The sequence below is a fragment of the Panicum virgatum genome, chromosome 6N (assembly GCF_016808335.1).
Source record: "Panicum virgatum strain AP13 chromosome 6N, P.virgatum_v5, whole genome shotgun sequence".
Lineage (NCBI taxonomy): Eukaryota > Viridiplantae > Streptophyta > Magnoliopsida > Poales > Poaceae > Panicum > Panicum virgatum.
Window position 1 is genome coordinate 815,843 of NC_053150.1, and position 26,782 is coordinate 842,624.

A 26,782-nucleotide genomic window follows, 5' to 3' on the forward strand; every position below is an offset into this window, starting at 1 on the left:
AGCAGCAAGAACAAACCACGTTCACACTTGCGTACGTGCTGGGCTACAAACTGCCAGGCCATCTTTCAAAAAAAAAAACAACACAAACTGCCAGGCCGGGTCGGCACGTACTGGGCTGGGCTATCTTTCGGGATGATGACACGATGACGCGGATGCCAGCTAGTACTAAAAGCCCACGAACGGAAAACACTAAACAAGAACTTGTCTCGCTTATAAGCTTATTATTCCCTCCAAGGATTATACAGATATATGAAACAGTCAGTTGATGGAGAAGGTGAAATACAAGGTATATAGCTGGATATTTTAAAGCACCAAATTGCATTTTAAGGGAAATTCTTTTATGTATTCAAATATTTTTAATGGTGTGTCAACAACTCAATATTATTATTCTCTCTCGCTCTATAGATAGATAGATAGATAGTAGATACAATCTAATAGCAGTAGATAGATAGATAGATAGTAGATAGAATCTAATAGCAGTAGGCTCATTGACTGTTGACACCGCGGGGGAAGAGGGGGGGGGAGTTGATTGAGCGGCCATGACGATCAAATTAAGTAAGCACCATTGGTTAAATCTCTTATGATAAAAATTTTACTCATTTTTTACACTGAAATACGCCATCATATGAGCACATCGCCTGCATCTCGCAGAGGGCTCCTTGCAGCGCCTTCACGAGATCTACTCAGACTAGTTTGGTTGTGGCCCTTATTTATAGGGTGGGGAAGATCTTGCCCTATTAGGAATCGAAGAATATACAAATCTCGTGCAAAAATACAAGTTTTAACTCAGATCTCCCAGCCTAGACTGGTCTAAGCTGTTTCCTTAGGGTGCAGTTCTTCTCGAGGCCATAACTCTATCACCAGAACTTCAGAACAAATGTTCTATATATGCATTTTGATCATATCGGCGAGAGTTGTGCAATTGTGGAGTCTAATTTGCAATTTGAAGAAGTTGATCCTACCGGCGGCACGGCTCGCTGGTGGCCCATTCCCTCATGTTTGCTCTAGCCAGCCGAACAGGAGCTATATATGTGTGTGTGTCTCGGATCTCTACCACCACGGTTTGCACATACATGCCGTGAAGCTTCGAGATTTCCCCAGCTATACCTTAGCTTGCTTAAAACCTCAATCCGGCCAAAGCTAGCCAACCACACGTCCACGCCCGTATTGTGTGTGGACGACAGTATGTAACACACTGCAAGTCTGCAACTGTTCTATCTATCGATCTACTAGTAGCTAGCGGCTGGCCAACCAATAAAAAAAAACTAGCAGACTTTGTACATTGTTGTTGTCGTTGATAGATGAGATGCTGCCATGACGACATGCAAGTGCAACCGGTGGTAGAGATGATGCGTGGCCTCCACACGCCCATCGATTCACGGATGGATGGATGGCTCCGCGCGACGATGGGCATCGTGTGATCCTCGCCGCCCCGGCGATCCCGCCGGAGATAAGCCGCCCACTCGCCGCACGCCGCGTGGCACCCCACCCCCTCCCGCTAGCGATAAATCATCGGTGGCCACACGCGCCCCCTCCATTGCAGCACTCATCTCCTTCATTAATTCCCAGCTAGTAGGTGTGCACGCCATTGCCGCGCGAACTCTTCCCTCCTAGCAGCTACCTAGCTAGCTAGCTTTATTTCAGCAGCTGCTGCTGCAGCTCTAGCTAACAATAATTAAGCAGCAATGGCCACCGCCCTCAGCAGCCTCCGCGCGCCGGCCAGCAGCTTCTCCTCCGGCGTGCGCGCCGCCCCGGCGCCCGGCGTCGTCGCCATGCCCGCCGCCAAGCAGGTTGTTGCCCGCGGCGCCAGGCTGCGCGCGCAGGCCACCTACAACGTGAAGCTGATCACGCCCGACGGCGAGGTGGAGCTGCAGGTGCCCGACGACGTGTACATCCTGGACCAGGCCGAGGAGGAGGGGATCGACCTGCCCTTCTCCTGCCGCGCGGGGTCCTGCTCCTCCTGCGCCGGCAAGGTCGTCTCCGGCTCCGTCGACCAGTCCGACCAGAGCTTCCTCGACGACGACCAGGTCGCCAGCGGCTGGGTGCTCACCTGCCACGCCTACCCCGCCTCCGACGTCGTCATCGAGACGCACAAGGAGGAGGAGCTCACCGCTTAAGCTCCATCATCACATCATCATCATATCCCATGCATAAAATTAAAGCTGCTAGCTGCCTTGCAAGAGATCTATCGATCGATGTAATCGAGTTGACGAGAATCCGATCCGCCGGACAAATTTCTTTTCCTAGCTTAATTGTATCATCCATCATGCATGTCGATCAATGTCACCATGAGACCAAGCAAGCTAAGCATCGGCAGCAGGGCCATCTGTTACCGTACATGCTTGGTGTCTGCTGTATCATTCATTTTTACTGCATACGGATGCATGATCCACTTCTCATCAAAGTAATTAATTAATAATGTTTTACCTCTTTTTTTTTGTACCTTCATCAATACATATATTATGGAACTGCAAGCATTGAAGCTTAAGCTTGATCCAATTCAACACGTATTACTTTTCCTGCAGTTATTAAGCTCTCACTGCTTGCTATTTGTGCTATATATGTTTTCCTTCAAGATTGGATATGTGTGGACTAGGCTAATTTGTTCTGACCACCAAGAGCAGTCTAATAAGTGTGATGGAACATATAGATGTGTTATGTTTATATTGTATAGTATACATATACATATTGTAATGTACCTGCCCCTGCAAATACCATTTTTAGCTACGAAAACTAGCAACGGGTCCGAAGTCCACCCCTAAAAATGCTATTTTGACCGCCCTACAAATCTTTTATGTAGTAGTGTATTTAAATTTGAGATCCATTACTCCTACCATATATATACCCATCGTCCTCCTCCACTTCGCCATTGGCCGGATCCTAGCTATTGAAAAAGCACAAATTTGACAATAATAATTCTCACATCATCACCTGAAATGAAGCAAGGTTCAATCAGCGTATAAAACGGTGACTGTGTTTCTTTTGGAATTTAGGGGGTTTTTTTTGGGGGGGGGGGGGGGTGTTAAAGATAGGGCTAGCACTACTGGAAATCCGATGTATGCCATGTGCCGACGGCTTTGCCAAGTGCCAAATATCGGGCATTCAACAAAAAAGCCATTTGCTGAGTGCTAGACCAAAAGCACTCCGCTTGCAAGAGGATAGCCGGCGGTTAGCGCCGTGGCCAGACGGTGGCGCCCTCTTCGCCGTGTGCCAAACTGTGGCGCACGGCAAAGAGGCGGCTTTGCCATGTGCCACAGTTTCGGTACACAGCAAAGACTTTCTTTCGCCGTGTGTCTTTACTTCGCCATGTGTTTTATTTGTGGCGCACGACAAAGCCTTCATTCGCCGTGTGCCCGTGGATTTGCTTACGGCGAAGGAGGAGGCACATGGCAAACTCTCGGTTTCCGGTAGTGAGTAACAGGGTAGCATCATGAGAAGGGAGAAGTCATCATTAGTAGATAAAAAAAATGAAAGGTGACGCGAACGAGAAGGAAGGAAGAGAAAAAAAGGCAATCACGGATCCTAGTATATATTATGGTTGAAGCTGTTCACTACTATAAAACACGCCAAAAGTCCACACCAAAAGTACCAGTATGAAGATGAACCGGTACCTATACTAGCATAGGTACCTGTTTATCTTCGTACCGGTACTTTTGGGGTGGATGGAACCTATGGATGAGTCTTAGGTACCGGTTGGTAACGTACCTAAAGCTCTCCATAGGTACCGGGTCGTAACTTTTTATATTAATACCGGGAGGTAACTTTTACATTAGTACCAGTGGTACCACCAACCGATGACTATGGATGAGCCTTAGGTATCGGTTGGTGTTACCGACCGGTATCTTAGGCTCATTTTCAATAGGAAAATATCTATTTTCTCCTCAAAATTGATGTGTAGATGAGATGGTAAGTAAGGTACACGCGAGGCAACAGATCCTAAGTTCAAATCTCAGCCAACCATCTTTGCCAAAAATACTAGCCTAAGGCAAGGCACCGGTGCCTTTGGGCCTTTTTCTAGTTGTGGTTGGTTGGAAAATGGCAAATTTGAAGCAGTTGAGATACATCATATTATAGCCCAGAATTTTGCTTGTAATTGTTCAGGCCACTACTCACTCCAATCTGCAGATGCTAGCATAAATAAGAGAAAAACAAATGCCAGAAAAAAAAACTGTGGTGGGAAATTATATTATATCTCTGGCCAGATCAATGGCAGGAAGAGATACACACGCAGAACCAAAACCAACCGTGTACTCCTATATTCCTATATAGGAGTACTAGCTAGCTAGCTCGTGGCCTCCACACGCTTACCCAACCAGTGCCTGCCACACACATATATATACTATATATATATATATACGGTCTACTTTAATTTCTAGAGTAAAATGCATGGCGAGTACCTAAACTTGTTTTGTTGTGTCATCGCGGTCCCCAAACTCCAAAAAATGCGATTATGAGTCTCCAAAGTTGTTAATTCGTTCACGTGAGGTCCAAATCACATTTATCCTTGCTAAACATTGATCTGACATGTGGGGCCCACATGTCAAATCCAACCAGCGCGCCGCCGCTCGCCGGAAGCCGCTGCACCGCGCGCGCCCTGCCGCCGCTCGCCGGAAGTCGCCGCGCCGTAGCTACTCGGACCTACTCGCCACGCAGCCGTGTCCGTCGCGCATGGATCCGGCCGGCGGGCCGGAGTAGCCGGCAGGGCGCCGCCGCGTCACAGCCTCCGCCGCGCGCGGATCCGGCGTGGTGCGAGCCTCTGCCGAGACAGGGAGCGCGTCGGGAGGGGTGGAGGAGGGCACAGAGGGGGGCGGTGTAGCGGTGGCGGAGGTGGCTGGCGACTGAGGGAGCAGCGGAGGGCACCGGGGAGGAGGGGCGCAATGGCGGAGGAAGCGCGGAGCTCGAGGCCACCAAGCTCGACGGCGGACCTCGGCCGTTGCTTGACGGCGTAGGGGAGGGAGGGAGGACGGGCGCCGGCGGCCGAGCTCGATCTCGAGCGCGTCGACGGAGGGAGCAGGAGCCTCCACCGCCGCCGCACCCCGCACGCGTCGCCGCTCGCGCAGAAGTCGCCGCACTGCGCGCGCACACCGCCGACGCACCGCGCCATAGCCTCCACCGCGCGCAGATCCGGCACGGTGCGGCCTCCTCCGAGACCGGGAGCACGCCGGGGAGGGAGGAGGGCGCAGAGGGGGGCGGCATGGCGGCGGAGGTGGCCGACGGCCGAGGGAGCGGCGGAGTGCGCTGGGGAGGAGGGGCACAGTGGCGGAGGGAGAGAGTTGCGAGGGAGGCCAGAAGTGGGGCGCACCGGCGAGGGAGCTCGAGCTCGAGCCGGCCCGCTCGCCATGGCCAGATCTCGAGGGCCGCGTGCCATGGCCAGCTCGGGGAGATAGGAGGGCCGCGCGGTGGCCGATGCGGGGAGGGAGGAGAGCCGTGTGGAGGCCGGCGCTGGGAGGAGGGCCGCGCCGCAAGCAGCTCGGCTCGCTGTGGCAGGTAGAGGAAGGAGGAAGGTGAATCTGACATGTGGGCCCCACATGTCAGGTCCATGTTTAACAAGGGTAATTGTGATTTGGACCTTACGGGAACCAATTAACAACTTTGGGGACCCAGAATCGCATTTTTGGGAGTTTGGGGACCGCGATAACACAGCAAGACAAATTTAGGGACCCGCCATGCATTTTACTCTGATTTCTATATACTGCACGTAGTAGTGAGCTAGAATTAATTGTTCTTTCTATGTCACTAAATATGTGTGTATGTGTATGTGTTGGTCTCAAAAAAAAAGTGTGTATGTATATGTATGTATGTATGTATATATGTATTTATATATGTATATATATAGTAAAATTCAGGTCCCTGCTGTATTCTAATTTTCCACAATGGATGGATGCAGACCAGACAGAGAGGCCCCGCCACCCGCCAAGAATGAAGATAAGCCTCCACGGCTGCACCCACCCCATCCCCTCATTTCATTCCGCTTTGAGCTTTTGCTTGCAGCTCCAGCACCAAGCGCAGGCCCCTCTTGCATTGGTGGCTATCTACGCCATGGCCACCGTCCTGAGCTGCAGCCTCCGCGCGCCGGCCAGCTTCATCCCCGGCCTCCGCGCCGCCCCGGCTCCCGCCGTCGTCGCCATGCCCGCCGCCAAGCAGGTTGTTGCCCGCGGCGCCAGGCTGCGCGCGCAGGCCACCTACAACGTGAAGCTGATCACGCCCGACGGCGAGGTGGAGCTGCAGGTGCCCGACGACGTGTACATCCTGGACCAGGCCGAGGAGGAGGGGATCGACCTGCCCTACTCGTGCCGCGCGGGGTCCTGCTCCTCCTGCGCCGGCAAGGTCGTCTCCGGCAGCGTCGACCAGTCCGACCAGAGCTTCCTGGAAGACGACCAGGTCGCCGGCGGCTGGGTGCTCACCTGCGCCGCGTACCCCACCTCCGACGTCGTCATCGAGACCCACAAGGAGGAGGAGCTCACCTCCTCCTCGTAATGCTTGCATTATTGCTTATCATCGATCTCCGCTGATTACATTTAATTTCTTGGTTACGTAAGTGTCGTGCTACTATGCTTAATTGGTTTGCAGTTGAGCTATAATGCATGCTGTGGAAATTTATATTTATTTTGCAATAATATAGCTATTTTATTTATTTTTGTTGTTGAAGTAATAAATCATATCATGTACGTATGGGACACCTAGGTAGCTACTCTACATATAGTGCGTGGTAAGGTACTGTTGTTAGTTGCTTAGAAATTGGCATATATATATATATATATATATATATATATATATATATATATATATTCCACCCAGCTAATATGCACCATATACATGGAAAACCATTTATGATGAGAGATATGAATGAAACTGGTGCTCACCTTCTTGGAAACCGTGTGAAACTCCCATTAGGAGTGTTTGGGTTTCATATATCTCCATATGGTTCCTCAACTCGATCACATTGGTCATATAAATACTATAATATTTAGATGATATACTTGTCTGTGAAATAGTGAAATAAAACTTTGTATTGGGATATTTAGTTCATTCACCATTTCGGTGTACTTTGAAGCCCACGTAGGAATGTTGCGGCCTATGGGCTGCCGTACCTATTCACTTACTACATACAGGGACCTCGTGGGCTGGTCCTTGTTAATTTCTTTGCCAGTACGTACGTGGGCTCAAACGTGGACGCAAAAAATACAGTGTCGTATCATTGTCAAGCTGCTAGTGATGTGAGATCCAAGTTGAACCCGTACCAAAATATTTTTATTAAGCACATCGATACATATAACCCACTCCAAACCACCTTAAGGCCATCAAAGATATAGCAGAAGGTGGAGAAGCATGTTGTGTTGACGGTGGTACTTTTAATTACTACGTACTAAGATGATTAGCATGACTAGTCAAGCAAGTAGGAGGATATGCACTCGGCGCTATTAGTATCACAAACCAAATCAAATTGTTTATCCTTTGAAATCAAATCAAATTAATTGCTAGAGCAATTATTTTTCACCAAACTAAAGTAGAACCAATATAAATTCCAAACCGGTGCAACATGTTTCCACCCAAACCAAACCATTAGCAGTGTCAAAACAATTAGAAATGGAAAATCCAGATCCGGCCTCTACACAGTTCTGGAAAGTAGCTGCAGAGAAACTAAATAATAAAGCATCATGCAACGAGGAAGCATGGCAGCTGCACAGCGCATCAACACCGCACCATGGGCAGTGTGGTGGCGAGCCACGTCGCCATTGCAAGGACAGTGCGGTGTCCCGACGCGCCCGAGAGTCAGAGCCTTCACCATCACCGCGCTCGCTCCAGCTTTAAATATGCAAGCCAACAAGGACCGACCTCTCATCAAACGTATCGATCCATCTTGCTGTAAGATCGAAGATCGTCGAGCAGATAAATGCTGTAGCTAGCAAGTGAAGATGGCAACGCAGCAGAGCATGAGCAGCGAGCGCAGGATGGAGCACGGGACTGCGCATACCAAGGTGGCCGGAGACGACTAGATGCTGCGGACCGGCTTCCACAACGGCACGCCGCTGGAGGGCGGCAAGATCGCCGACTCCCAGCCCGTCGACCTCTTCGCCCCCACCCACCGCATATCCTCTGATCATCGTCAGCAGGCGCAAGCAGACGAGGAGGCAGCGGGCAGCAGGGTCATCGCGGAGTCGGAGCCCGTGGACCTGCCCGCCAGCGCCCGGGGGGTGGTGGAGGCCGCCGCCGCCGACGACAAGAAGGCGTCGGCGCAGGGGAGGCAGGGGATGGCCGAGCACGCCGCCGGTGGACGCCGCCTGGGACGCCAGGCTTAACTACGTTTACTTCTTGTCTGCACTGCATGCAGCTAGCTAGCGTGTTTCTGTCTATGTATCACCGATACGCGATACGGGTACGGCGATATGTGAGTTTAAAAAATGACATAGTGGTAGTATAGAGAGAGTATCGGAGTATTGAAGTATCGTATACGCAAGTATCGGATACGGGTACGGTTGGGTTAGTGAAGTATCGGTGATTCATAGGTTTATGTATGAAGAAAATACCTAATAATTAGCAAGCTAAAGTTGGCGCCGGCTAGGCTGTTTAATTTCTCGCCGTCTCTGCTGCGAGAACTTCAATTTTTGTGTTGCTGTCCTGCTAGCTACTTACTCCCTTCGCATTGGTTAAGTGCCGCTTACAATAAAAGATTCTTGGAAGCCACCTCCGAATGACATATGTAAGATCAATGTAGATGGTGCTTTTTACTCAGATGCAAAAACAGAAGGATGGGGCGCTGTGATACGTGATAGTTGTGAAGATGTGTTGGCAGCTGGAGCTGGGAATATCAGCTATGCAGCGTCAGCGGTGCAAACTGAAGCAATTGCTGCTTACAAGGGTCTCCAGCTTGCAGCACAGCTGGGCATGATTAATATAATCTTGGACAACTCTCCTGGCGATGGGCCTGAATTCTGAGCAGATTGATAGGAGTCCAATTGGCTGCATAGTTAGACAGATAAGAGATTTTATGCAATCTGAATTTTCTTCATGTTCTATCTCTGTCTGTTCTAGGAGTTGTAATAAAGTGGCGAACTGTCTAGCCACAAATGGAGCGTGTGTTATGGTCTCTGGCTCAGCTATGTTTTGGAGCCAGACCCCTGAGTTTGTAGCTCATCTTGTATTAGGCGATTTGCTTAAACCTGATGTTTAATGCATGTGTGCATTTGTTTCAAAAAAAAAGGTGCCGCTTACGCTACGTACTCCTAATAATATTATGTGTTAGTACTGTCTTCTCTCGTCTCACAGAAATAAACTTTTGCTAGAGCTTTATATTAATTCCAAAAAAACAGACATGTTCAATCAAAGAAAAGAAAGGTCACTACGAGGAACACAAACCTTTCAGTTGGCCGACGGGATTGCAATCTGCTAACTTTTTGCTATACTAAAATGTGCATGCATTGTTGCCGAGAGTTATCATGCATCAGCAACCAGCAATCACCGATAAGATCACTGTATCACTGTACTGTTGGTTAAAATACTACACATGCGTACTCTCGGTCATCTGATACATCCACTGACCATAAACTGGTAATCTAGCTAGTAGTGGGTAGCCACGTACTGAGCTACGTACGCATATACACTTAATTTTCGGATTAGTTAGTATTATTATATAAATAATACGGCTATAAATCAAAATAATAACTAGATATCTACACACACTTTATGCATGTATTGGAATAAAACAACTCCGATCCGATCGATCGAGCAATAGCATATCAACTTAAGTAGACAAACGAGCAATCTGTAACTGCTAAAAGCTTATCAGGATAATCTTTTTGCTTTTCCATCTTGTGCGTGAACAACGGAAGCGATTAAGGTGAAGCTCATTAGTAAATTTTAGCACCAGGCCCGGTTAGTAGCTTTCTAGTAAAAAGAAGAGTAGTCTATTTTTGACCATCCAACTATCAACTGAATTTGATTTTGGTCCTCCAACTCTAAAATCGGGTATTCTTGGCCATCAAACTATCAAAACCGTTTATATTTGGCCATCAGACGGTTTTGCTGGGTGGTTTTGATGATGTGGATGCGACGTGGTGGTTGTTTTCTGTCATATGGCAGTGGGACCTATCTGTCGGCCATCCTCCCTCTCTTCTCTCCTCTTCTCTCTTCTCTCATCTCCTCTCCCTCTCTTCTCACCCTGCGCCGCCCCGCCGCCCTCCCCCACGCCTCTCCAGCTCGGCCGGCCGGCCGCGCTAGTCCGCGGCGGAGCTCCAGCCTTGCACCGCCGTTGCTGCTGGACCTCAAGCGCGAGCCCACCTCCCACCGCTGCCACTGCCTGGCCTCTGACGAAGAGGTGAGGTACCATGGTCAACAGGGATGGAGTGGCAGTGGTGGCACGGGTCCCTTGGCCGGTGCCGCATCTATGTCCGGGCATGGGTCGCGCAGCTCGCCATGGCCACACCGCTCACGAGGGCGAAGCTCTAGCCATCCCTCGCCATGGCCGGGGATGGTTTGCTCGGGTGGGAGGAATCAGCCATGACGTGGGATGAAGTGGCGCGCACAGGTGGAGAGGCTGGGGACAGAGCGGAGTGGCGGCATGGGGGCCTTGCTACCACTCTGGCGGTGGGCGTGACTGTTGGCGCCGAGGGAGGCGGCGGGGACTGCGGCGCGGCAGAGGAGAGAGGGCTGACAGGTGGGCATCACTGTCATGTGGCATCCACATCAGCAAAACCACCACCAAAACCACACAATGGTCAAATATGAACGGTTTTAAGAGTTGGGTGGTCAAAGATTTCTGGTTTTCGCGGTTCGATGGTCAAAACCAAACTGTTGCGATAGTTGAATGGTTAAAAATGGACTTTAGCCAGATTACAAAGTGCAGCGAACGTGCCCACATCAACCTAACCCTGCTCATCGTGGCAAGATTCGCCTGCCGGGGAATCTACTTGAGCGCGTTGGTTCCGTCCACAGCACGGTACAAGCTTTGCATATCTAAGGCCATGAATGATGGCATCGAAGAGTTTGGCCGCACTCCAGCAGGAGCTCCTCCCAGCAGTTTTTCACGTGTACTTGTGGTGGCATGGTCTATCACAGCCTCCACTTTGAACTTAATAGTTGGAGATGGGTGAAAGAATCATGGGTAGATGCCATGAGAGAATCTAGGGTAGGTAAGATAATCAACAGTTGGATGGCACCTCATGTGGATGTTGATAGAGCATGTGGCCACAAGTACGCGTGTGTGCGAGGGGAGATGGGGGAAGCTCCGTGATGGCCGGCTGATGCGGTGATGTCATTTACGCATGGATCAATTAGTCTGGTTGCATGGGACAGGGTCCGTCATGGGAAAGCACAAGGTGGATTGGGGATCAAGGATCTTGGGCTGCACAACTCCTGTCTCTACTTGTCAAACTTTTGCACACGCTGTTTGCTGGCAAAGATTCATCGTGGGCATTGTGGGCTCGACAACATGTGAACATGCATGGTGTCATTGGAAGGGGACCTGCAAGGGCACCACTGGGAAGCGCTCAGGGAACTGCTCCCACTCTATCGTGCCATCACCACTGTTTCTATTGGCAAATCTGGAAGCGGCGGAATGGTGTCATCTTCCGGCAAGAGGACATGTCCCTCCAACAGCTCACCGCAAGCTGCAGGTCGGAATCAAAGGTCTGGGCAGCACGACTGCCCCATAAAGATGTCGTAGTAGGCGACCAATGGTGCTCTTTCTTTTCCTTGGCAATGTAAACTCAATGAAAACCGAAAATCTGTAACCATCCAACGGGCCGTGTTGGGCCACAGTTAATGAATACAGGTGGGGATCCTCTCCCCATCCATTGACCGTCAAAAAAAAAATCCGCAGATGGGATCTGTGTGCTCCACCTACGTTAGAGTCGGGGAGATCTACTTCACTAAGTGATAGTATAATTATAAATGGTAATCATGGTAATCTAGTACGTGCAGCGGCGGAGCTAGCTTTGAATTGGGGGGCTACAGTACCAGCTTAATCATGGAATGTACTTTTCTCCCGCCGGCTTTGATTTGGACCCATCATCGCATACACACTTGATTTTCGGACATACACGGAGAAACGTATGATTGTGCGCAGCGCCGCATCACCGCAGGATTTTGAGAGAAGTCGAGCCCCGCCGCGGATCTCTTCATCCGATTCCACCTAAGGTCTTCACAGATCGGACAAATCCGGCCAAGCCATCCCCACCTAGTGATAGCTTAATCATGGAATGTACTGGATCCGTTAATTACGGCGAGAAATTAAAATCAGGTGGTACAGTAGTTGTACTCTAGTAGTAGACTCACCCACCATTCAAGATGAGAATGGGCCGGGTTGACCCATTGGGTCTCTGGCCCGACCCACAATAGCTAGGTCAATGGGCCACCGGGTCGGTCTCAAATAAAAAATAGTTCAATTAGAGCCGACACCTATTGACCCGATAGGTGGATAGGGTCGACCCGTGGTATGACACTTTCCCCACACGACCCCATCCACTAGTGCGCCGTCAGGCTCCTCCGCTTTGGCACGGAGGAGCCTCTCGTCTCTCCTTAAGCTTCTGGTCTCTTCTTTTTCCCACACGATGTCTCTTCGTTAGATCTCCATGCTTGCTTGAACACGAGAGCTCGTCCGCTGTTTCAAGCATGGATCTCAAGAGCCCGTACTGGCCTTATCAAGCCAACGCCTGGTTGTTCTTTTTCTGTAGCTAGGATTTTTTGTTTCTTCCTCTCAAATTTGCTGTGATTTGTTTTAATCCAACAGAAAAACTTCTTGATATTTCCTTTAACTGTAATAACATAGCAACAATGATGTAGTAACATCCAATGTGGTTATATAGCAGCAAAGTCTACTGAAGAAAAAAAATGATCTTTGTTTTGCTATAATGACCTTAACTTTGAAGATTTATATCAGTAATAATGTTTGCCAACTATGAAGATATCTAGTACATAATGATGCCTGAAATGATTGTATATGCATAGGTTTGATTGGGCCGACTCGTGATGCCCATTGAGCCATCAAGAACATAGGTAAAACGTTGACTTGGGTCGGCCCATGATTTCAAAAATTGATCTTGAGGTCCGGACCGGCCCATTCTCATCCTGACCCACCATCCGCCCTCCGCCGCCGGCGACTCCCTCACCGGCCACGGCCGTGCTCTTCTCTGCTGCTTCTCTCTAGGAGTAGATCTGCCTGCGCATGGATCCGATCCGATCCGATCCGATCCCCACAATGTGGCCCTCAAAGCGATGTTGACCACTGGCTCGTGCACTGTGGGGTCCGCGTCCGCCAGGGTGAGGTGTCGCGCGTCCAGAAGCTTCGCGGCCCTCGTCGGCAGGACACATGGCGGCAGACTCTGCCGCCTGTCCTGTCACATGTACACCCTCCGTTCCAAAATAAGTACATTTCTTTGACCATCAGATATCATGTTTGACCATTCGTTTTATTCAAAATTTTTACATAAATTATAAAATAAATAATTTATTATTAAAATATCTTTAGTGATATAATAAGTCATAAAAAATTAATAATATTTATATAAATTTTTTGAATAAAACGAATGGTCAAATATGATTCATGAAAGTCAATGAAATACACTTATTTTGGGACGGAGGGTGTACATGACGGATGTTGGTGATCGATCGATTTGTAAATGGCCTTCTTTGGTTTCTCCCATTCTAAAAAATAGTAACACTTTGACCGCTAATTACGGTGTCAACGAAGTCTGTTTACAAAACCAACTTGAGAACCCCCGCGCTAGGAACCCTGAAGATTCCAATGAGGTCTTCGACCGTGTTTGGAGGATAGTTACTGTAGCATCACTGTAGCCAATTATCAATTAATTACCGTCATTAGATTCGTCGTGAAAAATTACACCCATACATACGAGATTCCTTTTTCGGGAAACGTGTGCAGTAAGAAAGCTAGCCTAACCAAACAAGGCCAATGTGTAGCCGCGCGCCGTTGGTGGAGGAGACTGGATGCTGCGTCTTGGGCCCTGTTTGGTTTGTGCAGTAGCACAAGTAGCACAAATTTTGATCAATAATTACGGGTACTAAATAAAAACAGTTTACAAGACTAACTTCACAACCCCAGCGCTACTTCACGAGACGAATCTAATAAGACCTTTGATCGCACGATTAGAAGTTAGTTACTGTAGCATCAATGTAGCTAATCATTAATTAATTACCGTCATTAGATTCATCGCGCAAAAATATACCCATCTGTGAAAAAAATTTACAAATAAATTTTGTTTAGTGGCTTATACATGCAAGATTCTGTTTGTAGCACAAAACGTGCTAAGCATCCAAACGGAGCCCCGAAGTGATTGCTGAGCCCGAGATCACCATAACCGACCGGACGCCGGAGGACCAGTGCCTGATCCTGGCGAGTGACGGGACGTGGGATGTGATCCCCAACGAGATCGCCTGCTCCGATCCGTGGCGCGGCAGTGCCTGGCCGCCGGCGGCCGTAGCCGAGAGCTCCGAGCCGGAGGCCCGGTGCTGCAGGGCGGCGTCGCTCCTCGTCAGGCTCGCGCTTGGCAGGACCACCTGGGATGGGATAATGGCATGTTTGGTTTCTGCCGTAGCACAGTGCACACGTAGTATAAATTTTTACTAATAATTAGAGGTACTAAATAAAGGCAGTTTACAAAACTAACTTCACAACCCTAGCGCTACTTCGCGAGACGAATCTAATGAGACCTTTAACCGTACGATTAGAGGATAATTACTATAGCATTATTGTAGCCAATTATTGATTAATTACCGTCATTAGATTCGTCGCGAAAAGTTACACCCATCCTTGAAAAGATTTTGTAAATAAACTTCGTTTAGTGCTTCATGTAGGCAAGATTTTTTTGTAGCGCGAGTAGCGCTACTCAAACCAAACATGGTCAATGTTAGCGTCGACATCGATCTCAAGCAGAGGGATCGAGTAGCCTCTGATCGATGCATGATGCTGCCCATCTGATCGAGCAGTCTGGCTGCAGTTTATTTGCAAGTAATGCTCTGCGCTGCCATCAGCTGCTGCTCTGTGTTGTACATGCTGTCCTCTTATATTCTGTGTCTAGTGTCAGGATGTTTTTAAGCCAACCGTGATTTTTCCAGAATTCAGTACTACTTTCTCCTCCAACAGTGACAGATGCCAACATGTAGAACTCGAGTTTTTTCTTAAAAAAAAACTAAGATGAAGAAGATATCTTAACAGCAGGCTGAAACCCCAAAAGACAAGCTCCATCTAAGGTTCCTACTAAGCTGCATCAATACAAGCTAAACACTCATGAAACTACAGGAGCTGGCATTTCCTTCTTAAAGATGCAGCAACAAACACATCAACTCTTGAGCACTAGAAACATATGATTGACTACATTACATGCCTCAAAGTAGGCAAAGTCAAAACTACCCCCGCTACGGGCACTCGTATCCATCTGCTCCTTCAGGACTCGCCAAGTAAAATTGCTCACATTTTGAGGCCGCCGATTTTCTGTTCTTACAAGGATTTGAGATTCAGTATAAACATCGAGGGTGCCCATTGACCAGCTCACGTTAACATGTCAGTTTGGCACCAGATAGCTCACAGGAGCGACCATTGCTGTTAAAATGGTGAATTTTGCAGCAGAAATCAGCACCCTGGTAGCGACTGAGATGATGTGTCAGAATCAGGACAGTGCTGTAGGTAGAGCTGACGGAATGACTGAGTTGATGCAGCAGCTGATAAACTTGTCTCCGAGTCGCCACCATGCTGCAACTGGTTCTGTTGCGGTGATGGGGGCAGCATGGTGAACAGGCTCGGACCGGACAACGTGCAGTGCCGCAGGTAAGGATGCCGCTGCCCTGAAGATCCAGTGTAATAACTTGGAGATCCATGGGGCACTTGTGATGAACCTATATACCGACTAGGAGATCCATAGCCAGAATAGGAGACATGTGGTGAAATATAACTGAAGTTGATTGATGGAGACAAATGGCCACCACACAAAGAATGTGCGGATGCAAGGTGCGATGTGCGACACCATGAGGATGACATATTTGCAAGGTCTGCATTGCTTGCGCTTGTGCAGATGGGAGGTGAGTTTGCATAAGACCTATTCAGGTTAGGGGTGCGGGGAATACTGGAACCTGAAATGGAGTAATCGCGAGATATGGATTGTGATGAAGGATGCCGGCTGATTGGCCTAGGAGGATATGCTGCCACTGTTGACCGGAAGGAGGCCAAAGCAATTGATTCAGCAGGTAGCCGAATAGCAGAAGAAAGCAAAGGGGTAGCCTCTGATACAGGGGGGTTTGATGTTCCAGCCTTTGCATCTCGCTTGCATACAGGGCAGAATGTTCGCCACGAGGTAAGCCACAGGTCTACACAGGCTGCATGGAACTCTGCACAATGAAATGACCAAGCCTTAGGGCACGAGTTAAGGATAAAGCTTGAGATAGATTAAGGGTTAAGAAAGATGCAGCAACAAGTATGCCAGGGTTTCAGATGCAGACACCACTAATAATTTGATATAAGTAGCACAGGGGAACCAACTTTGCATCTAAAAAAATCCATATACCATGCAGCCGAATCAGGGAGCATATATACATAACTGAGAAGAAGGTGCCAAAATGCACGTGAAATATAGAAAGATTCTATACAATCTAGCTAACATCTCAAGCCTACATGAACTATATGGCACTATTTTGATGGAATATTTTTTTTCCATACCAACTATTCCTTTATTAGAGTTCTATTAGCACTACTTGGCATCACATCTGTAGTGCATGGTAAAGAATAGTAAATAATACATAGACAGTAACAGGTAGTAAAGACCGATTCATTTGACCCACAAAAATGCATGGACATATTTGACATATAAATGTTGAGGTACATACTGTGTCGACAAGGTAGCACTCTTAGCTTTTCTCCAACAGTGTAATCTTCCAAGCAAATGGCACATGTTGATGATGTACAATTGTCTTCTTGAACTTTTGTGAAGATGAGACTTGGCATTGCTTTAACTAATTGACTGCTCATTCCATGGAACTCTCGAGCTCGGGGGATTCGAGCCCTGTCCTGTCTTATCTGGTGTCTCCTCACAAAAAAGCAAGTGGCTAGGACAGCAGACATAGCAAGCAGTGATATGAATGAAATTGCCATGATTGACCAAGCTGAGTTCTCATAGGTTGGTATTATCCACAACTCTGCTTCAGTCTGACCTGAATATTTCTTCAACACCTCTCCTGATGCCTTAGAGATGAACACTGCATATATGTCGACTTCGGACGAGCTTCCAGCCACTGCAACATCTCGTAGTTAATCGATATTGCAAATATATGCACTCAACGAGTAATGTAAACAGTAAAGTTCTATAATTGATTTTGAGTACTGAAGATTAGGACAAGGTTGCCTCAGTTATCTACCCTTCAGATTTGATGAAGCTGATCTAATAATTTACAGCAGTTTATTGACTTACAGAAATACTCAAATACTTATAGAGCAACAGCCCTTTACGTGCACTAATAATGAATAACATGTAATTGAGGATATGCAAAAAAAATTATTATGTCTGGAGCATTACTTGAAACAAGGACACCATTGTCTTCATTGTCATATACTATAGCAGCCTTGAACCCAGCATTCTGTGCATTTCTAACTTTTTCGTCGAATTGGCAACCGCCTCTTATAACCAAAGCAAATGGTGAGACAGAGCCTTTAACTGCTTTAGTTCTCAATGGACTGCATGCATCCAGAGGTTCAGCAGCATAAAGTGCACCATTTACACCTGAACCTTTCACCACTGGAGCTGCAATAAGACGGAAAGGTCAATAAGCCTTGCATTATCCAGATAATTTGGTTCAGGCACCGAAGTGGCATTGCACATTAATAGTCACAACAATACAAGCATGGTGCTAATGTATAAGAATAAACTAAGCAATCAACCCATTTATTCACTAATCAACAAAAGCACAACAATTTAGCATTGAAGAAAACAAAACATAACAATAAGTACATAAAGAATGTATCATGATTTGAAGAAGTGGCATTAAATGGACAAGCACAACCCTTCCCTTATGTTGCCATTCAAATACTAGATACTAACTGATCTGTACTGAGATATAGGAATATAGGGGAATAATGTATAGCACTCACTGAAGGTTGCCTCAACATCATCGAATGACAAGGTTGTGTTGTTCGCCATGAGTACAACATTGCAAGCTCCCAGCTGAGCGATGACAAAAATCACCAGAAAGAAACAAAGGGGAAATGATCTCCATCTTCTTGGACAAGTCATGTTGACAGAACTCCGTTCCTCTGGTCCAGCTATAGAGCAGAGGAGTCCGCACAGATGCTGCACCGCTGAGCTGCAAACCCGTGACTGTGGAAGGCGCTAATGCTGAGCGCCAGGTCCAGAGCACCAGTCACCTAAACCACCTGCAATCATATTACTACAATTAAGCAAACAAATATGGCAGGAGTGGCGTTAATTTCACAGCAATGAAAACAGCGTCCACAGTTTTATCACCCTGATAGAATACATGATGGAGAAACAAAGATTCCTTTGTTTTCAACCTGGTTTCGAAAAACAGGAGAGGTTTCTTTTCCACAGAAACGAGCCTAAGATTTACCCAAAATACAGTGTCGTCTCCAAGGAGGGTACGATGAGAATACGCGGAATTGAACTAGGATATCCATCGTACAGCTCAGAGAGCACCAACCGAACAAGAACGGAGCAGAAAATATGGCATTTGGAGCACGAAATCGCCCAAAACTACTCTGAAAGCGGCACAGCACGACTCCTGCCCTGAATTCCACGGAAGATTCCCACATGAAATCGGGTAACTACGGCATCTCCGCGAAACAAAAGCAGTAAAAACTGAATCTTTGCGGGTCGCAACGCATCGAGGAGGAGAGAAGGGCGCACCTTTTGACGGGATTTGATTTGATTTCTCCGGCACTGCAGCGGGAGAGTGAGACGAGGAAGGCGAGGGGGCGTCGGCGCAAGAGGAGAGGGACTAGGAGGAATTAGCGGGTGGTGGAGGGGGATCGAGAGTGGGGATGGAGACGTCGGCTGCCATGAGACGAGAAATCTGCAGCCGATTTGGAGCGGCAGGGCAGGGGGAAGGTAGGGATGCCAAAAGGAATTCCGCCCGCGGAAACCAGGGTTTTCTAACATTTTCACTGTTAATTACTATGTCAAATAAAATTAATTTACAAAATTAATTTTAGAATCTCCGCGCTAGTGACTCCGAAAAATCTAATAAGACTTTGATCGCGTGATTAGAGAATGGTTACTATAGCATCACTGTAGCAAATTATCGATTAATTACCGTCATTAGATTCGTCGCAAAAAGTTACGTCCATTTCTAAAAAAATTACAAATAGATTTTATTTAGCACTCCATACATACATACGAGATTTTTTTATCGAATTACGTGCGCTATAAAAATAGAAAGAAGCAAACAAGACCCAGACCCAGGATTGCAGGAACGGAGGAAATCAATCAAACAGAAATGGAATTGGGGCTTTGCTGCCTCTCTTGAATGATTTTATTTATTCCCCGTCGTTGCCTTGTCATCCGTCCCTATCCCTCTCCTTCAGTCCCTGAGTAATATAACTCTTCTAAAAATGTTTCACAAAAAAATGCTTTATTTTTATTTCACTATACAAAACTCTTCTAAAAATGGTTCTTTTTTATTTTCGCATGTTCTCTTTGTGTTTGTATATCCATTTATTTACTTTTATTTCTCAGAACAAGAAAACTCGAGGCCGATGAATGAGTCATCTGATCACTCAGACTATCCGCACCCCTCCCCTCCACCGGTACGGCATGCAGATGGAGGTGATATTTAAAGTAGAAAACAGTGCAGTCCACAGCTCCAAGCACACCTCCACGCTCGGGAGAACTCCGGGCTACGCCAAATCTAGAGTTGTACGCGGATCCACCCCAAGCACTGTGCTCATTTACTTTCCCCACTCCCCGCGCGCGTAGCCGTTGGGCGGTTGCGTGGTGGTTGTGGTGGGATGAATATAATATGTGGTAGTGGGGTATAGAGTTAAAATATAGAGTTGATGGAATGTGGGTGAAATTGGTGTAGGAAGAAGAATCTCGCTGATCACATAGAAATATTCTTTTTAAAATTGAAATTTAGGGGAGACGGGATGTGGATAGTCTCATCCCCCTCATTTATTGCCTGACGTTATCATGTCGACAACGTTTGACCAACTGACCATGCCTCACCAAAGAATTCTCGAAAGTTGATGAGTTGTATGTTAGATTATATATATATATTGCACATCCACGTGTACAAATCCGGTGAAAACAGATCTTTCGATAGAGAATAAAATAATTTTGGTATATTCGTATATGCTCGAGAGGCACAGATCTTTCTTGTTGGGCCTCCATCATCGATGATCACGGATAGCTTTCTCTGCAGGCCTTGGGCCTACCCGGTACAAGCAGGCTGAAGCAACAGTATCTATGGACATTTTGGGCTGGCCCACAGGCCCAGTGTAAGAAAAAGGGAGAGGAAAAAATGTAACGAAAAGAAAACTGGCACAGTACGTGGGATGATGACACTCCTTCCCTATGTAAGGTGGTTGACAACGATTCTCTGACATGGGCGTTCCGGCCAAACGGGGGCTAGTGCGAAATGATAAGGGCAGCTCCAATGTGAAAAAAGGTAACCTTAACTCCTTAAGCATTAAATGCAGCTACAGTTATTGACCACAAGTATTGTGGGGATGAACCACAAACAACATCCAACAAAAAAATGCACCTTAAACTTAAAGTGTAGCCACAAGACATAAAATACAAAAGTTTTGCTGATCTGCTGGAGTAGATTCGAGGGACTTCACTATGGTGGTTGAGAAACGTGAATTGTTTTTCTGCTAAGCTGGCCCACCTTTGCCTTGTTCGGCTGGGAGATTCAGTCAGCCACAACAGTATTTTCCTCTCACGCCAAATCAGCCAGCCAGCCAACCAGCCAACCAGCAGTGCTTTCCTCTCACGCCAAATCAACCAGCCATCCAGCCAGCCAGCCAGCCGAACAAGGCACTTATTTCCCAGGAAGCATTAACCATTGTAGAATAGATCATAGTTACAGCTGACTGCAAGGACCCCACCATTATTGCTATCTGAGAGATATACATTGGAGCTGCCCTAAGACGAGACTCTAGTGGTGTAGTAAAATCAAATAATAGTAACAACTAACATATAAATGAGATATTTTAAGGATTATTGTATCTATTTTTCAATTGAAGAACTTTATTCTTTGAGTATTTTTTGAAATAAAATCTTCAATAATACGCTCGTAATCAATTTCTCTAGGATGCTAGGATGAAAATGGACGGAAAAATTCCCATTCCGTCCAGTCGTATTTCTACATTTGTCCCATATTTGCGGTTAACCGGAAACGGAATGGAAAGTTCCAGAAACAAAACGGAAAATAGGTCAGAGCTAACCGGGAACGGGATGGGATACAGGAGAGGATCTATCCCGCGCGTTTTACATCCTATTTTTCGAGTTATACGGAATGGGCCAAATAACTAAACCTACCAGGTACTAGTCCAGCCCAACACTGCAACGCAGGTCCAAGAAGCTAGCCCATCATCCATCCACGTTAGGCGTTACATGCCCCTCAAACCCGGAACCGGATCCGCTGCAGTTACCTCCCCTGCAGTTGGGTCACTGCCACGTGGGCCCCACACATGCAGGCCCCACACGCAGTGACTCAACTGCACGGCGGCCAACTGCAGCGGAGCCTCGTCCCTCAAACCCTCCCACCAAGCGGCCAGCCCTTTGTCAATCCCTTTGTTCGCACCCAAAAGTGGCACGACTGGGAGGACCGGTCAGATCTGTCCTATAAATCGATCAGACTAGTTTGATCAACATGTTTAAAAGGTAAAATGGACTTAACCATTGTGTAGCTCTCATTGAGAATATCAAAATGCATATGTGGAATATCCAATTTGGACTTTGGATGAGAGAGATATGGCTTCGGGATGTTCTGCACCCCGGACAGACTGGTCAGACCGGTTTTAGACTGTGTAATCCGAGTTGGAGTTGTATTTTAGCACGAGATTTGTTAGGGTTTCGCCTCCATCAAAGGCAAGACCTCACCTCCCTATAAATATAAACGACAACGATCGATTGAGGGGATCCAACCCAATCGAATCTATGAAATTCATTTATCTTTTATTGTCTTTACCTTTTTTTTACTCTAACTTTTCCATCCTCGATATGCTGTTCTTCTTCGTCTCTATGGTGTTTGAGGATTTGCTCTAGGTGGTCTGCCGATCCTAGAGCAATCCAAGATGGGCCTGCCGTGATGGGATACCTCCTGAGTAGGTGTTCGTTGGATCCTCGTCAGACTACCTCGGCGAGACCGGTTTCACCAGTCCACCATACCGGTCTGACTGGTTGTGCAATTGTGCTGCAAGGTGCGCCGCTGCGTGCTGCTTGTTCAATGCTCAATTATTTGGCGCGGCATGTGGTCGGGTCAATGCATTAGTCATCGTAACAAAAGACAATAGAGAAAATATAAAAGGACATGCATCATATCATTTGACTGCTACTGCGAGATATCGCTTGATTTATGATGAAATCATGTTATTAATTAGGACAAATGACTTGGTTTTGGATGCTTTCATCGTCTTTTTATACATATTGATTGGTTGCATTATTGCACCGGCGGCCGGCTCGCTGCACCTGGACATCATCGTCATCATTCACAGTTTCTCATGTAACATATTCGTTTTAGAACCTCTGGTTTGTTTCTTTTTGACCCATACATAACAAATTACTCCATTTTCAAACGTAGGGGAGGCATTCTAGGTGGACACTCTAAAAAATAAAAAAAATAAAAATTCTTATAAAATGTAGGTCATCAATTCAACATATCTAATCATAATAGTCATTGAATCTGTTATCTTTCATAATAAGTTATCGACCACTACTATTATAAAAATAGGCTAAAGTAACCCCCTAAATATGTATCTAAATTATCTAACTCTATCATTACAAAAAATCTAAAGTAACCCCATAATATTCATGTAAATTACCCATCTATGCTATTATAAAATTAATATAAATAACCTCCTAAATTTTTTTATAAAATATCCAATTGTATCATTATTAAAAGTTAAAGTATTTTCTAAATCTGAATCTAAATTATATAATTATAATAAAATATTAAAGTGCAACCATATAAAATTATAAATTACTATTTCTATTATTATTAATATATTATTCATATTATTGTTTAGGAAAAATTCTTTCTACACTCGCTTTTGTTACTCTCACGTGTATATCTCATGATGTATGATGTATCTGACCTAACGAAGAGTATGTATGTGAAGTATGTGATCATACAAGATAATATATGATGGTATACATATTGGGTATGTGATCATACATGGAGTATATGGACATACTTATTTTTAATATATAATAATAATGTATAATCATAATATATTTAAAAAATAGGGATGCTTTTGAAATTTTTCATATATATCTCTTCGAAGTATCTTAGAATTAGTATATGAACATACTCAAAGTGATAAATAAGTATGTGGATATATGCATAATGGCATATTGATGGTGAAAGTAGCTACACGCGAGTGTAGAAAAAACTCGTCCTTATTGTTTATATAAAAATACTATCCACGATATATGTCACCATGTATTCATGTATGATGGAAGAGATAAGAATATCAATTCATAAATAAATAGTTCAATTAAATATATATTAAACATATTCTTGCAAACAAATAGTTTAATTAAATATACCATAAATAATTCATTTAATTAAATATATCATAAATAATTTATAAATAAACAATGCACATGTGATGTAAAATAAAATATATTGCAAATAGATAATGATAAATATGTATTTTAAAGTATGCGTTAGAATATTTAATAGATAAAAAGAGTGTGTGAGACAGATACTTATAATTATTAGCTATAAATTTTATTTTTATATTAATTCTAATTAGTCCATGCGGGAGCATGAGTTGAGAGGCTAGTTTCTATAGATTAGTCGAACCTATAACAAGTTGATTTGGGACAAAGTTAGAATCCATTATACTAGTTCAGGACCACTACTACAGAATAGGCCTTTGTTCCAGTCCATTTGTCCCGGCAGCCTTTGGGCCCGGGACAATAGGTGGCTTTTGTCTCAGGTCCAACAGCTAGCCGGGCCAGCGGGGGGACAGGGGCCTTTTGTCCCGGTTGGAGGTACCAACCGGGACAAAAGGGTGGCCTTTTATCTCGGTTGGTGGCCTCCATGGTCACCCCCTCTGCCGCCAGCAAAGAAGCAGAAACAGCCGCCGGCAAAGAAGGTAGCTGCACCGGCTAAGGAGCCTCCAAAGAAGAAGTAAAAGGAGAAGAAAACCAAGGAGGCTCCTATTAAACCCTGGGACATGAGCCTTGAAGAATGCGATCGGATAACTCAAGAAAGAGTTAAAGAGCACTTCAAGCCGAAGCCGAAGCCGGAGCCCGAGAAAGTAAACCTGGTAGATTTGAAATTTTTTAAGGGAATGTACGAAGCAAATAAGAGAAAATTCATTCCGAGAGACCCCCCTTCAGACTACGAACGCACAATTATCAAAACTACTGAGAAAAAGAAGAGACAATCAAAGTCGTCGTCGTCCGACGTTCCACAGCTCGGAGCCCAAAAGAAACAATCAATAGAGCATCTCGTAGTTGGACAGACGACACAACAACAAGATTTTGTTACAATTTTTAAAGAATCAAACCTGACGGCGGCTCAAATTGCAGGGGGAGAAGATATTCCAAAGGCCGATGTGGTCGTCAAATGGACGTATGAGTTGGGAAAATCTCTTATACCCCCCGAAGTAGTGTCCGTGCTTCCAACGCAAATGTATAAGCTGCACCAGCACTACATGCGTGCGATGGCCGATTGCATCTTCATGCAAGGCGCAAAGATTAAAGATGACAATTTCTTACGGGGGGAGGCCATTATATGGATAAACTGGGAAGAAATTTACCAACTATTCCATCAGGAGGACCTCGACATCTCTATGGTCGGTTTGTGGGTTCTGTAAGTATTTTACTTTCCTTACGTATTGTTTTGCATGATCTCAACGTACTGATCTCTTGATTTATTCGGTATCATGTAGAATGGAGATACAAACTTGCAGGAGAAAGGGATACTCTCACCTCGGCTTCATCGACCCAATTACTTGTAATTGGAGGATTCTACGCGACACTTCCGATGAGCTATTCCAAAACTTGTTCAAGTACATAAGCGTTCATCACAACAAGCAAATGATATTGTTTCCTTACAACTTTGCGTGAGTGATTTCTTCTGTCTAACTCTTTCTATTCTGTAATCAAATTGTTTAAACTTTAACTACCAAGAACTACCTCCGTATAATCTTGCAGTGAACACTGTGTCCTAATTATCATAATTCCCGAGAAGAGGCTACTCGTGGTTATGGACTCATTGAGGAGAAATCCAGAACAATACGAAAATCTTCTTAACATGATGAAAAAGTAATTCTACCACTACTCCGTCGATGACCGATAATTTGAATCACTTTGTTACTTGACTATAATTGATCTAATCATGCACAGGATTTGGAAACAATTTGCTAAAAATTATTCAGGCAAATTTGACAAGGAATTGAAGATCAAGACAGATTTTGCGGTACACACTTGGATGATTCGTTGCACGATTCATTAGTTTTATTATATATTCATGTAAATACCTGATAATTTCTTCTCTCTTAAAGTGTATGAGGCAGAAACAAGGCACTAATTTATGCGCATACTATGTATGCGAGAACATCCATGGTCTGATAGGTCCTCCAAGGGCCTTGACAGATTGGGAGGAGGAAGTAAGTAAAAAGCTTGTTAATATTTGAACTCGTATTTTAATTAGTCGAAATTAATTATCCCCTTTTTTCATAGGTCGAGGAGATGCGTGATAAACTCATTCCGGAGGAAAAGATTATGGCGATTCAAGAACAATTGTCCAGATTTATTGTTGAGCAAGTCCTCGATCCAAAAGACGAATTCTACTATGATGGACTATCTAATATTGACAATCGCAGCAAATATGATAATATACGCGTATATATGTAATTAAGAAGGAATATACCTATGTAAATATATATGTGTGTATGTATTAAATTTATATTTATGAGTATGTATGTATTATATATATAAGCACTCCAATAATATATATGTGTGTATATATATATATATTTATATATTTATATAATATTGGTCCTAGACATTTTCATATGTAAAGGAATTCACATGTATAGATATGTGTGTGTGTATATATATATATAAGTGAATTAATTTATATATGAAAACTATTTAGGACAAATATTATATAAGTAACTATATATATATGTATATATTAGTGGAGATCATACACACTGAATTTCAATACATAAGTTTAATTGAAATGCAAAATTATAATTGAAATAGAAAAAGAATTGAGAAAAGGAAAACAGAAAAAAGGGACCTTTTGTCCCGGTTGATAACACCAACCGGGACAAAAGGGTGTGCCAGCCACGTGGCGCTGGCAGCACCTTTTGTCCCGGCCTGGCGTTCTCGGTTGGGAAATCGGGACAACAAGGGTTTTCCAACCGGGATAAATTAGTGTTTCTGTAGTAGTGAACGTAAGATCTGGCTGGCGCGCAAAAATAAAGAACGCACGGGCACGACTAATTGGATGTCTGCATCACCTAACCTAGTTATATATCATACTATGCCACTAGCTGGACAGAGACTTGATGGATTGACCGTGTAATATAACAATCATATTTCCACTGACAGAGCAAACAAATGACTTGCACTTGATT

General features: G+C 45.3%; 3 protein-coding genes and 1 pseudogene across 5 annotated transcripts; 3 read left to right on the forward strand and 1 right to left on the reverse strand.

The window, feature by feature from the left end:
- Window positions 1–1,058: 1,058 nt before the first annotated feature.
- Window positions 1,059–2,499, forward strand: LOC120678577 (ferredoxin-like). The gene has a single exon (XM_039959828.1). The coding sequence runs from the start codon at window positions 1,686–1,688 to the stop codon at window positions 2,115–2,117; it is 432 nt and encodes a 143-aa protein (XP_039815762.1). The 5' UTR covers window positions 1,059–1,685; the 3' UTR covers window positions 2,118–2,499.
- Window positions 2,500–5,950: 3,451 nt separating this feature from the next.
- Window positions 5,951–6,652, forward strand: LOC120679476 (ferredoxin-like). Its single transcript, XM_039961076.1, has one exon. It carries the CDS (start codon window positions 6,040–6,042, stop codon window positions 6,475–6,477), a length of 438 nt encoding a protein of 145 aa, XP_039817010.1. The 5' UTR covers window positions 5,951–6,039; the 3' UTR covers window positions 6,478–6,652.
- Window positions 6,653–7,020: 368 nt separating this feature from the next.
- LOC120679477 lies at window positions 7,021–8,446 on the forward strand (annotated as a pseudogene).
- A 6,669-nt stretch (window positions 8,447–15,115) lies between these two features.
- LOC120678598 (receptor homology region, transmembrane domain- and RING domain-containing protein 2-like) lies at window positions 15,116–19,096 on the reverse strand. 3 transcript variants are annotated; one of them, XM_039959850.1, is made up of 6 exons: window positions 18,864–19,096; window positions 18,092–18,373; window positions 17,520–17,744; window positions 17,158–17,238; window positions 16,834–17,052; window positions 15,116–16,338 (listed from the first exon to the last, which is right to left on the reverse strand). In XM_039959850.1, exons 2-6 carry the CDS (start codon window positions 18,231–18,233, stop codon window positions 15,587–15,589), a joined length of 1,419 nt encoding a protein of 472 aa, XP_039815784.1. In that variant the 5' UTR covers window positions 18,234–18,373; window positions 18,864–19,096; the 3' UTR covers window positions 15,116–15,586. The 3 variants fall into 3 exon arrangements, with proteins under 3 accessions (XP_039815784.1, XP_039815782.1, XP_039815783.1); XM_039959848.1 differs by having other exon boundaries at window positions 16,834–17,238; window positions 18,864–19,095; XM_039959849.1 differs by having other exon boundaries at window positions 15,148–16,338; window positions 16,834–17,238; window positions 18,092–18,364; window positions 18,864–19,095.
- Between the last annotated feature and the right edge of the window lie 7,686 nt (window positions 19,097–26,782).